General features: G+C 41.2%; 1 protein-coding gene across 2 annotated transcripts in view; it reads right to left on the reverse strand.

Moving 5' to 3' along the window:
- The window catches only part of nf2a (NF2, moesin-ezrin-radixin like (MERLIN) tumor suppressor a), a 65606-nt gene that overhangs the window by 21976 nt on the left and 30060 nt on the right, over nucleotides 1-13570 (reverse strand). For both annotated transcript variants that reach the window (XM_046841855.1, XM_046841854.1), the window contains exons 2-4: nucleotides 12596-12721; nucleotides 12308-12430; nucleotides 5218-5301 (exon numbers count right to left, since the gene is read on the reverse strand). In XM_046841855.1, coding sequence (XP_046697811.1) covers nucleotides 5218-5301; nucleotides 12308-12430; nucleotides 12596-12721 — 333 coding nt within the window. The remainder of the gene's footprint in view (nucleotides 1-5217; nucleotides 5302-12307; nucleotides 12431-12595; nucleotides 12722-13570) is intronic.

A 13570-nucleotide genomic window follows, 5' to 3' on the forward strand; every position in this document is an offset into this window, starting at 1 on the left:
TTCTAGATATTTCTTATTGACTTTGTGATTCAGTTCATCCCAGAGCAGATCAATAGGATTTTAGGTGCGGTGACTATGCAGGTCGTTCCATGATAAATATCACTCCGGACGACCGTTTGCTCTCTGAGTAACGCTTACAGAGCTCAGACGTTCGCTTCAGCTTTTTGTCTTGTTGTATGTTGAAGTTGGTTCTAATTCACCGCAGTCCAGACGCAACTGCATGGTGTGAAAGTACGGAACATTCAATGGAGGATAAAGTACACGAGTTAAAGTAGAGTGAAATGTGACTCCAGTAAAAGATCCCTTTAAACTTTCACTTGAGTAAAAGTACAAATGTTTTTGCTTTCAAATGCACTTAAGTATCCAAAGTACTATGATTTATTATAACTATAATGTTCCTGTTATCATTTTTATCACAAGACTTTTTACTTAATCAACCCAGTTTATGTGAAAAGACTCGAATGTGACTCTCAGCACACTGAACTGTTAATAGAATGATATTAATGACTCAAACACTGATTGATTTCGATTTAAATGATCATGAGCCCAAAACCTCCTTTCAACTAATTAAAAAAAAAAAACGTGTCAATGAGGTCACGTGTAATGTGGCCAGTCCGAGTCTGGAGTTTCTTCATCATTTATTCCTCTCTAAATGTTCTGCTTGCTGTTAAACTGATGCTGAACTGTATGTTGGTGATCAGTAGATACACCAAGCGCCGATCAGAACACGTTCAAAACGGAGCATGCGCTCGACCCTGATTGGTGGATTGCTGCGTGTTTGACCAGTTAAGTTTTTTTCCTCGTAAATAAAAAGGATTGATTTTACAAAATTTAGTATGAGATTTGACTGAAATGTAGTGAAGTAAAATTCTTCCCAAATGGAAATACTTTAGTAAAGTACAGATACGTGAAAAAGCTACATAAATACAGTAACGAATTACATTTACTTCGTTACTGTCCAACACTGGGAATGGCGGCCATATTGGTTTCAGCTGTAATAAGTTTCCAAACATTTAAAATTGTTTCTCAAAAACAATAAAAGACAAGGTTTCCAAACTGTTCCATTTTTTATTTGATAATAACTATAGCTAGGAATCGTCTTATATAATTATTTCTTGAGGTAACTGTTAAAATGTACTTTATAACTACAGAAACTTTCACTGCTACAGTAAATGTGAACTAAATAAGAAGATTTTTTTCGACCCATTAAAACCGTAATATCGAACAATATCCGATTGAGATGATAGCGTTCTTGCGCAGTGCACGTCTGGAATGAAAGCGCTATGCTGAACTGCTTTTTAAATTAAAGCCTGTCATTATAAAAATAGTCATTTCATTTGATTCATTCGAACCCGAGAGCTGAAGATAACGCTAGGCAGCTCCGAGCGTGGAGAATAGAGACGTCTTCTCTTTATCTCTGTCCTCTTTTCTTATTCCTCAGCCTCTATCTGCTACCCCCACCCCATTGATGATCCCCCTTTCTTCAGCAACCAACACGACCCCCACTCCACCCACCATCTCAATCCTTTCTCCCAACCATTAGCCCGCTATCTCCCAGATGGACTCTCGTGTCTGTGCTGTTTACTTCTCTCTAAATGGCTAAATGAACAAAAACAGCCCTTCTGCCCGTCAACCCTCAACACCTCAGCAGCTACAATCCTTCCTGCTAATAAACGAACGCTCTCTCTCTCTCTCACACACACACACACACCCCAACATCTTCCACTTTCTTTTCCCTTTTTTCCTTTCTTTAACCTCCCTGAACAACTTTTTTAGGTCCCCCCCACAAATTGCTTCACTTTAAATGTAAAGACAGAAAGAAAGAGAAAAGAAAGAAAAGATTGAATGGTTAAGCATCATCAGCTCTTTGAGAGAGAAAAAGCTGCAAAATGGCACCAAGGTAGAGCTCATGATGCTCTGCCCAGCCTCCGAGATCAATCACACGGAAATCTCTTCAGCTGTCAATCAGCCGGGGAGACGGAGAGGAGAGGAGAGGAGTAGAGTTGAGTGGAGAGGATTGGCGATAAGGAGAGGAGAGGAAAGGAGAGGAGAGGAGTGGAGATGAGATGAGTAGAGATGAGAAGAGGAAAGGAGAGGTGGAGTGAAGTGGAGAGGATTGGAGATAAGGAGAGGAGATGAGAGGAGAGGAGGAGAGGAGAGGAGAGGAAAGGAGAGGAAAGGAGAGGAAAGGAGAGGAGAGGAGGAGAGGAAAAGAGGAGTGGAGAGGAGTGGAGATAAGGAGAAGAGTGGAGAGGAGAAGAAAAGAGAGAAGAGGAGAGGAGAGTGGAGAGAGAAGAGGAGACATGGAGGATTAGAGATAAGGAGAGAAGAGGAAAGGAGGAGAAGAAGAGGAATGAAGAGGAGAGGAGGAGTGGAGTGGAGTGGAGAGGAGAGAAAAGGAGAAGAGAGGAATGGAGATGAGAAGAGGAGTGGAGAGGAGGAGAGGAAAGGAGAGGAGGAGTGGAAAGAGGAGTGGAGAGAAGAGAAGAGGAGACATGGAGAGGATTAGAGATAAGGAGAGAAGAGGAAAGGAGGAGAGAAGAAGAGGAATGAAGAGGAGAGGAGGAGTGGAGTGGAGTGGAGAGGAGAGAAAAGGAGAAGAGAGGAATGGAGATGAGAAGAGGTGGAGAGGAGAGAGAGGAAAGGAGAGGAGGGTGGAAAGAGGAGTGGAGAGGAGAGAGAAGAGAGAAGAGGAGAGGAGGAGAGGAGAGAGAGGAGACATGGAGAGGATTAGAGATAAGGAGAGAGGAGGAAAGGAGTACAGAAGAAGAGGAATGAAGAGGAGAGAAGTGGAGTGGAGAGGAAAGGAGAAGAGAGGAATGGAGATGAGAAGAGGAGTGGAGAGGAGGAGAGGAAAGGAGGAGGAGGAGGAAAGAGGAGTGGAGTGGAGAGGAGGAGAGAGGAGGAGAGGAGTGGAGAGGAGAGAGGAAAGGAGAGGAGAGGAGTAGAGTTGAGTGGAGAGGATTGGAGATAAGGAGAGGAGAGGAGAGAGGAAAGGAGAGGAAAGGAGAGAGAGGAATGGAGATGAGAAGAGGTGGAGAGGAGAGGAGAGGAGAGGAGAGGAGGAGAGGAAAGGAGAGGAAAGGAGAGGAGGAGAGGAGGAGAGGAGAGGAGAGAAGAGGAGAGGAGGAGGAGAGGAGAGGAGAGAAGAGGAGACATGGAGAGGATTAGAGATAAGGAGAGAAGAGGAAAGGAGGAGAGAAGAAGAGGAATGAAGAGGAGAGGTGGAGTGGAGTGGAGTGGAGAGGAGAGAAAAGGAGAAGAGAGGAATGGAGATGAGAAGAGGAGTGGAGAGGAGAGAGGAAAGGAGAGGAGGAGGAAAGAGGAGTGGAGGAGAGGAGAGAGAAGAGGAGAGTGGAGAGGAGAAGAGGAGACATGGAGGATTAGAGATAAGGAGAGAGGAGGAAAGGAGTACAGAAGAAGAGGAATGAAGAGGAGAGAAGTGGGTGGAGAGGAAAGGAGAAGAGGAATGGAGATGAGAAGAGGAAAGGAGGTGGAGTGAAGTGGAGAGGATTGGAGATAAGGAGAGGAGATGAGAGGAGAGGAGGAGGAGGAGAGGAGGAGAGGAGAGGAGAGGAGAGGAAAGGAAAGGAAAGGAGAGGAGAGGAGAGGAGGAGAGGAAAAGAGGGTGGAGAGGTGGAGATAAGGAGAAGAGTGGAGAGGAGAAGAAAAGAGAGAAGAGGAGAGGAGAGTGGAGAGAAGAGAAGAGGAGACATGGAGAGGATTAGAGATAAGGAGAGAAGAGGAAAGGAGGAGAGAAGAAGAGGAATGAAGAGGAGAGGAGAGGTGGAGTGGAGTGGAGAGGAGAGAAAAGGAGAAGAGAGGAATGGAGATGAGAAGAGGAGGAGAGGAGAGAGAGGAAAGAGAGAGAGAGAGGAAAAGAGGAGTGGAGAGGAGAGAGAGAGAGAAGAGGAGGAGAGGAGAGGAGAGAGGAGACATGGAGAGGATTAGAGATAAGGAGAGAGGAGGAAAGGAGTACAGAAGAAGAGGAATGAAGAGGAGAGAAGTGGAGTGGAGGAAAGGAGAGGAGGAGAGGAAAGGAGAGGAGAGGAGGAGTGGAGAGGAGGAGAGGAAAGGAGGAGAGAAGAGGAAAGGAGAGAGAGGAGAGGAGGAGATAAGGAGAAGAGTGGAGAGGAGAGGAGAGGAGACGAGGAGAGGAGTGGAGAGGAGTGGAGGAGTGGAGAAGTGAGGCATGAAGAGGAGTGGAGTAAAGATGAGGAGAGGAGAGGAATGGAGAGAAGATTAGAAGAGGAGTGGAGAGAAGAAGAGGAGAGGAGACAGTTGTTTTCTTGTTCTCATGACATAATATTCTTGTGATCTCGTCCTAGTGATCTCTATATAACGAGAGTTGTTTTCTCGTGTATTCGCTGTGTATCTATACAGATTTGTAGCAAATCCATGAGTTCCATATAACAATGTAAGATCAACAGCGTCACCGATGGTACCATCATTTTCAGGCAGTACTGAATCATGAAAATGTGTTAAATGAAATACATATGAACAGATTATTTATTAAATATAATTATTTAATTAATAAATTATAAATAATAAACATAACATATCGCTCTCCGTGCAGCATGCCGTCTCGAATGTGTAAAAACAAACAGCACGTGGAACCAGTGATTCGCCTCTAGAGGCCGCTCTCGAAATGACAGCCGTAAAAACGATTACTTTGGCAATCAACCAACGGTACCAATAAAATGGCAAAAACGATTAATCGGTCAAACTTTAGTAAAAGCCTGATTAAAAGCAGACGTGTTACCGAGACATATGTACTATAATGTGAGAGACAGAGAAAGCAGAGGGTATCAAAGGAAGCACAGACAGCAAGATGAAGAGAGACAGTGAAAAAGACAGTGGGAGAAGACTGAGAGACAGAAAGATGGAGAGACAGCATGAGAAATAAATACAGCAGACAAAGCAGAGAGACTGAAAGATAGATAGAGAATATTTAGAGGCAGAAAGATGGAGAGAGAAAACATGAGACAGAGAGACAGATAGAGAGAAAGCTAAAAAAAACCAGCAATTTAAAGAGAAAGACAAAGATAGATAGAAATAGAAAACAGAGAGCAGGAGAGAGAGAGACAGAAACACGGAGAGAGAGAGAGAGAGAGAGAGAGAGAGAGAGAGAGAGAGAGAGAGAGAGAGAGAGAGAGAGAGAGAGAGAGAGAGAGAGAGAGAGGAAAAGAGAGAGAGAGAGAGAGAGAAAAGACTGACCTTTGCTTGGACGGCATATGATGCAAGCAGCACTGAAGCTTCAGGAGGGCAGTACACCTCCTCTTCCAGAATCTTCTTCTTCACCTTTAGCAATTAAAAAAAATATTTTAATTCAGTTCAGACTCTATCTGATACAGTTCTGTTCAGACCTCATCCAATATAATTCAGTTCAGACCCTCTCTAATACAGTTCTGTTCAGACCTCATCCAATATAATTCAGTTCAGACCCTCTCTAATACAGTTCTGTTCAGACCCCATCCAATATAATTCAGTTCAGACCCTCTCTAATACAGTTCTGTTCAGACCCCATCCAATATAATTCAGTTCAGACCCTCTCTAATACAGTTCTGTTCAGACTCCATCCAATATAATTCAGTTCAGACCTATCCAATATAATTCAGTTCAGACCTTATCCAATATAATTCAGTTTAGACCCTATCCAATATAATTCAGTTTAGACCCTATTCAATATAATTCAGTTCAGACCTATCCAATATAATTCAGTTCAGACCATATCCAATATAATTCAGTTCAGACCCTACCCAATATAATTCAGTTCAGACCCTATTCAATATAATTCAGTTCAGACCCTATTCAATATAATTCAGTTCAGACCCTATTCAATATAATTCAGTTCAGACCCTATCCAATACAGTTCTGTTCAGACCCTACCCAATATAATTCAGTTCAGACCCTATTCAATATAATTCAGTTCTGACCCTATCCAATATAATTCAGTTCAGACCCTATGCATTACAGTTCTGTTCAGACCCTATCTGATATAATTCAATAACTAGTGCTCTCATATGGTAAAGCTTGAAACCGATCTGACATTATTCAGTTTAGTTACCTGTTCCGGTAACCACACACACACACAAAAAAACCCACAAATGATTTCAATCAGACACATGGCGATCTGATTTACTTCCGATCTGATATGAATTATTTCAGACTTGATCCAATATGATTCAGCTCAGAACTATTTGCTTTTAACTCACACTTAATCAAATATGATTGGATTCAGACTTCTGGAAACTTCTGGAAACTATTTCTTTGACACCTCTTTTGATTCATAAATGAATAAACAATCGACGAAAAGCCAGGAATCTTCGGAAACAACTCCAAACAGACAACAAATCAAACGAATGGAATCGCAGTAGAGTCCAAAAGTTTTATGTGCCAAAGTTTTGTGAAATACGGCATATGGCTTTGCCAAAACGAGCAAACTGTAGCTCCAGACAGAGTCGCACGAGAGGCAGCTGCTGGTCCTGGCTGGAACCGTTTCACGTCAACGAAAAACGTTTTCCGTTATTAGAGGCTGAATCTGTGTGCCAGCAAAAGAGAAATTATTTAAGCGGATGATCATTTTCACCAGCTGGAGATCAAACTTCTGTAGCGAGTTTCTGTAACAACAACTGCGAGAAAAAAAAATATAAAAAAAGGAAAGAAACGTGCTGGGGATTTCCCACATCCTTTTTAACTCAATTATCTTCCGAACAGTTTATTCTGCAAAACTATTTACCGTAATTTCTGGACTATTAGGCGCACCCAAATATAAGTGGCACCCACTGAATTTTACAAAGATTTTTATTTTGAACATAAATACGCCGCACCTGTCTATAAGCCGCAGGATTGTATCTAAACAGTAGAAAGTCATTGTTCACTGTCTTCCTCCTTCCTTTCACAACAATTTCTCTTTTTATCTTTTGGCATCGTCGTGCGTTTAAAAATCACCATCGGTGAAGCTTTTCTCCCGATGCCGTGCAGCTCAGAACACAGGTAAAGTGCGTTTTTTCATGCCCGGTTGTTTTCAGCGTGATGCATGATTCGCATTTCCTGTAGACAGTCTGAGTGAGCAGCAGGTCAAACGTCAGAGGAACATCATCCATATTTATGATGTGGTGCGGCCCGATTCAGTGGGAGCGCATCTGATTTAATATAAAGAGTTTCATTGGTTCACCTGAACCCGTTCTGCAATTTCATTGGTCTAATGTTATGGGGCTCAGTTTTTTGGCATGAACTTGTGCCCCGGGAAAAACGTGGGGTTCAAAGCGTGGGAAAAAAGTAGCGGCTTATAGTCCGGAAAATACGGTATATAAATATGAGGTAACACACAGTCCAAATTCGCTTTATCACAGTTGGTAAGACCAAGGAATATTGCAGTGTCGACAATTTTTCGAGTTGGGATCAAAAAGCTGAGTCTAGTTTTGTAACACGCCAACAGATGGCAGCACAAGGCTGCACGCAGAGTCACATGGAGCACTGACCTTGTGCCAAAAGACATTGTCCTGTGAACATTGGGAGCTGTGCAACGGGTGCTATTCTGACCACGTGCGTTACCACATCTGCTATTTCAACTGTGGCGCGTGAAAAACTGGATGCTCCATGACGAAAACTCGCCCTGTCACGTGTTCTTGCAAAAAAATACAAATCTACTTTCAGTGCCCAAAGATCACCGTTTTGACCCCATTGCGGAGATGCAGTGCGAATAGCAGAAGGTGCTTGGCATGCTTTGTAAAGAAGACCACCAGGACGCATTTCAAAAGTGACAGGGATATCGTGAGCGCCGTTTGGCTGTGCAAGGGAACGATTGTGAAAGTGATTGCGTGTAAACGTAGATAAATACAGTACTTTCTTGAAAACGAAGCTGAAACTTTTTAAAACCACCTCGTATTTACGAGAGTTCTGTATATATTTCACGATTCTACTAATGGCAAATAATTCTTTGGAACTTTTGTTAAAATATGTTGCGAGAAAATCCACGAGAAAGCGGGTTACACTGAAACACAGTCACCTGTCTGCAAACCCAATTATAAAACCCTTTCCACGATTCATTAGCATCATTCTGCAAATCATGTTTCCGAACACAGGAATTAATGACAGGTCATTATAACCTGTAATTCAACAGAGCTGATGAGCAGAATGGTTTCCTTATATGGGAGTTTTAGAGTGGTGAGCTTTAAATCCCAGACCGACACACACACCCATGAGCCTTAACATTAAAACCAGCGGCCTAATACAGGATACATCCGCCTTTTGCCACTAAAACAGCTGATCTGTTCAGGCAAGAATTCCACTGAAGGTATGCTGAAGGAGTGGGACTAAAACGTTAGTAGCAGATTCTTTAAGCAGTGTAAATTGTGACCTGTGACCTCCAAAATCAAACTTGTTCGTCCAGCAGGTCCAAAAGAATCGGGCTGAGATTTGGATTGTTTAAAGGTTCCCTGGTGGTCTAGTGGTTAGGATGCGGCGCTCTCACCGCTGCGGCCCGGGTTCGCTTCCCGGTCAGGGAATCAACCCCAGCCATTAGGGTTGCACAAGCCAGTGCACTCTATCTGCCGGTCCCAAGCCTGGATAAATGAGGAGGGTTGCGTTAAGAAGGGCATCCAGCGTAAAAACATGTGCCAAATCAAACATGCGGATCATGAATACGGATGATCCGCTGTGGCGACCCCTAATGGTAGATGCCGAAAGAAAGATTAAAAGGGCAAGGTCAAGTTAGCCTTCATCAAATTAGAGGTCGACTGAATAATCAGCCTTGATAGTCGATTGCTAAAAATATCGGCTATCAGCAAAAATCCATAACGATAGTTTTTCCTGCTTCCGGTCTGCTCTCATTACAAGAGCGGCCTCTAGAGGCGAATGACTGATGCCACATGCTGTTTTTTTTTTTACATGTGAGATTGTGCGCTGCCCTGATTGCACTATTTATTATTCAATATATTCAGATTTACTAATCAATATATTCAGATTTACTAATCAATATATTCAGATTTATTAATTAATATATTCAGATTTATTAATATATATAATATATAATAGTTATCATATTTGGAGCCGAATGCAGATTCTTTTTTACACTGCGAACAGTGTTTCAATGGGAACAACCGTGACAATGAAAAGAAAGTTTTAATATTATGTCGCTCAAACCATACATCACTTACTTATTGAGTTATTATTACCCTGCGCTCGTAAACTAACTATGGATAAATAAATAAAAATGTAAAAAAAAGACAAATCTCAGATGAAAACAGCTTAATTCTACGTGGACAGATTTACTGAGAAAGCAAATTTAACGTCTGCAAATTTTACTTAAAGTCAACAACAGTTTCTAGTTAAAACCGTGGAAAGGCGTTCACAGATGGAAGATATATGTAAAGAATCATTCATTAAAATCTATTTCGCGACACCACTCTTCCACGTCTTGCCAGGGACAAAAAGGTATAAACTTTAAAAAACAATAGAAATCTTATTAGTGCCACCTAGTGTTGAGACTCACCAACTACCTTACATCTGCATGAAATTGTGGTAAGGTCAAATATGTTTCGCGACTCTAGGCAAATTATATTTGGTGTATGAGGGGCCAAAATGGCTTTTTTGTCGCAAAGGTTGCAGACCCCTAGTCTAGGAACTAACCGTAGTTAGTGTTTCCGACAAATATTAAAAATCCCTGTTTTTTTGTTGTGTGCGATTTACAGAAAGATTCCAGCTACAGCGTCCTGCTGCATTCAAAGTCTTAGACAACTGAAAGATAAAAAGAAAAAAAAAGGAAAGAAAGAAACGAAGCACATCTTTCCCTTTCATCTCCAAAAGTCTCATGGAGCCAGCTCTGCACTTTGCTGAGGTTAACAGAAGCACAGAGGCCATGCATCTTCACAAGAAGAGACAGCGGCTTAGACAGGTGAAAAAAAAAAAAGAGGATGAACATGAGCTGGCGGATCGTAAAAGTTAGCCTTTAAGCCGGGGAGATTTCAGAAGCGAGAGCAAACAAAGGAGAAATCCGTCACTCCAGACGAGATTAAAAATAAAAAGAGCCTGAGGAGTTGATGCTTGCCACACTGCTGTCATGCAAACCAGAATCTTTATGCTTGAAAGGCATCGCTACAAATCCGGCACGCTATTTTATTAACGTTGGTCTTTAACGTTAGCCACACAAAGATGTCTCAACAGATGTGTGCAGATGATGTGAAGTTGCCCATGTGCTCTTGGATCGTATAATGATTTAATCTAGGATCACGGGTACTCGCAACGCTTCAACACGAACATAGAAACACATTTAGAAATTCGGTTAGCGATACGGATGTTGCGGTACATGTGTTCGTACTGAACCGTTTCTTTTTCGATTCAGTGCACACGTATAGGATGAAATCCTTGTTTTGAGTGCAGAACATAGTTACCGTATTTACCGGACTATAAGCCGCTACTTTTTTCCCCACGCTTTGAGCCCCGCGGCTTAAACAACGAAGCGGCTAATTTATGGATTTTTCCTAGGTTTTTTCCGTTTTCACAAACTTCAAACCAAAAAACTGAGCCCCATAACATTAGACCAATCAAATTGCCGAACGGGTTAAAATGAACCAATGAAACTCTTTATATTAAATCAGATGCGCTCCCACTGAATCGAGCCGCACCCCATTATACATATATTATTATTGAACACTGAAAGTAGAGTTAGCGCACTGTCACTGTGGCTACTCGCTCTGTGCTGGAAATACGATTTGTAGCACGTCATAAAACTCAGATTTTGTTTTGTGAAGGCGCAAAGTCGCAGCCACTTCCAGCCATCGACATGGAATCTTTTAGACTTTTCGACCGCACTGTATATAAATAAAAATATACAAATCAATTTTAAATAACTTCAAAAATGGTAACCGCACGGTACAGGGTTTTATTTTTGTTTTAGTTTGAAATGATCCCAAACTTTGGAAACTTTCTGCTGTTTTCTTGGGTTCCTCCATTTCTCATTCTGCAGCGTCTCCTGTGTTACCTGTCCAGAGCGCTCTAGAGCTTAGCGTCAGTAATAATGGTCCGTGGGGAAACACAGTGGTCTGTGTTTAGGTAAATGGACTAAACAAATTTTGTGATTGAATTACTGGAATTACTTAAAAAATCGTTTGTGGAATGTTTGGGTTTTGCAATATACTCAATATCAAATCGTTAAAAATGACGGTATTATCGTAAGTCTGTGTCCAACATCGATTGGCTGAAAGCACCAAAACCTTCTGCTGTTGTATTCCATCCGCCTCAAACCTGATCCATCACGATTGTACAGAGTGGTGATTTGAGCCTGCAGCCTTACTGTCAACCCCTCCTTCCTTTCACCTCGCCCATCAACAATGCATTTCTCCCTGCGGGTTTTTTTTTTTTTTTTGCACCAACTTGTTGAAATGTTAGTGTCTTTACAGCTCAACCTTTGCTGTCTACTCAAAATCCAGTCTACTGTAACCAGAGCTGAAGCCGTCAGCATGCTTGCTCTGATTGGAAGTCATTTGTTCCAGAGAAGTTCTGTGAGGGAGTTGATTCGAGATGGAAGGAATATAATCTCTGAGTGTGACAAGTTTTATACTGGCCAATTTTTTTCGGGGTGGTGGTGGATTTAACGAATGGGTAGGAGAAAAACATCTATGAAAGTTGATTATATCTGGTATCTGTCAAGGGATTAGGCTGTAAATCCACTACAACTCTCCTGAGGGTAAAGTGCTTAATGAATACAGACAAAGGAATAAATGAATGTAAACTTCTCTTTAATTGGAGCCCACCCTGTGCAGCTTTTTCAGATGGTTTTGTACCGTAATTAATATCAACAGTCTACCACACTGGTTGCATTTAAATGTAATGAATGGATATTCGGTGCCACCCAGATGAGGATGGGTTCCCTTTTGAGTTCGGTTCCTCTCAAGGTTTCCTCCTCGCTGAGTTTTTTCTCGCCACTCATTATGGCTAAAATTTCAATGATCAGGAACAAACTAAGATGTTCTTTTATTACTGCTGTATCTGTGTAAAGCTGCTTTGTCCATCATTGAAAGCGCTCTACAAATGAATTGAATTAATAGAATGAATGAATGATTAAGATAAAAATGTAATCACCCAGTAAAACTCATTGCCATTCGAACACTATCCAAATAGAGATCCATCACATCCAAACAGCACCAAGTTATAAATCCTCACTGTGAAGCGTGGCTCTACCTTCAGGCCTTCGTTTAATAACAAACTACACTGTTATTGGCATCGTTTCTTTACTCTTGTTTAGTCTGAACTTTATCGCCAAGGCTGTGACATTCTCACTGCAGTGCTCTTATGTTCTACTCACCTGCAGAAAGAAAAGGTGTTGCGTGATGTCCTGGACAAGCTCCTCTTCTACGTTTTCTGGGTAAAACTTCGCCAGGAAGTTCAGCACAATAGGGTCCTCTTTAGGAACATCCTGGTCTAAAACCTTGCCAAAGTTAGAAATAAAAATATAAATATATATAAAACTCGTCCAGGTTCAATCAGGAAACCATTTTCCAGAACCAAATTACAATGAGATCCTGGCAGGCAGGCTGAATGCTTCACTGCTCTACACCACATGATGTCAATAATACTAACAATGATTTATTACCTTCTTATCCATCTTCAGCCACGCCACTGTGTCTTTGACCATGTACTGGAGGCCAAAGAACCAGGTTTCCCGGAGTGCTAATGTCCTGCATGCCAGCTCAAACAGGTCCTTACCTTTCCACTTCACCTATACACCAAAAAAAAAAGAACAAACCTGAGAACTTCATCAAAGGACAGAATGGATAATTTCCTGAAGAACATTTTGGTGAAGAACAAAACTGGAGAACATTGTAGTGAAGAACTCAATGGAGAACTTTTTATTGAAGGCTAGAATGAACATTTTATCAGTAAAAAGAATCATTCGATGTTTTTTTCTTTGCTTACCAGAAGAGAGAACATTTTACTGAAGATCATTTTAATGGAGAACAGAAAAGAGAACATTGTACTAAAGAACCGAACGATAAACATTTGATTGGAGAACAGAATAAGGAACAATTAATTGGAGAAGAAAATGGAGAATAAAATAAAAGACAATTGATTGGAGAACAGAATCGAGAACATCTGATTGAAGAACAGAATAAAAAAAAAGGTTTTACTTGAGAAAAGAATAAAGAACATTTTAGAGAACATTCTATACGAGATTTAATTGGAAAATAGAAAAGGAACAATCAATTGGAGCACAAAATGGTGAACATTTGATTGGAGAACAGAATATGCAACAATTGTTTGGAGAACAGAACTAAGAGCAATTGACTAAAGAACATTACACTGAAGAAGAAGAAAATAAGGAATGGTTTTTAAATGAAAAACAAACTGGAGGACAGAATATAAAACATTTGGTTTGAGGACAGAACACAGAACCTTAGTTTGAAGAACAGAATAAAGAACAATTGACTGGAGAACAGAATGGAGAACATTACACTGAAGAAGAAGAAAATAAGGAATATTTTATTGAGAACAAAACAGAGACATTTTGAATGGAAAACAGAATGGAGGACATAATGGAAAACATCTGGTTTGAGGACAGAACACAGAA

This window comes from Silurus meridionalis, chromosome 27 (assembly GCF_014805685.1).
Source record: "Silurus meridionalis isolate SWU-2019-XX chromosome 27, ASM1480568v1, whole genome shotgun sequence".
Lineage (NCBI taxonomy): Eukaryota > Metazoa > Chordata > Actinopteri > Siluriformes > Siluridae > Silurus > Silurus meridionalis.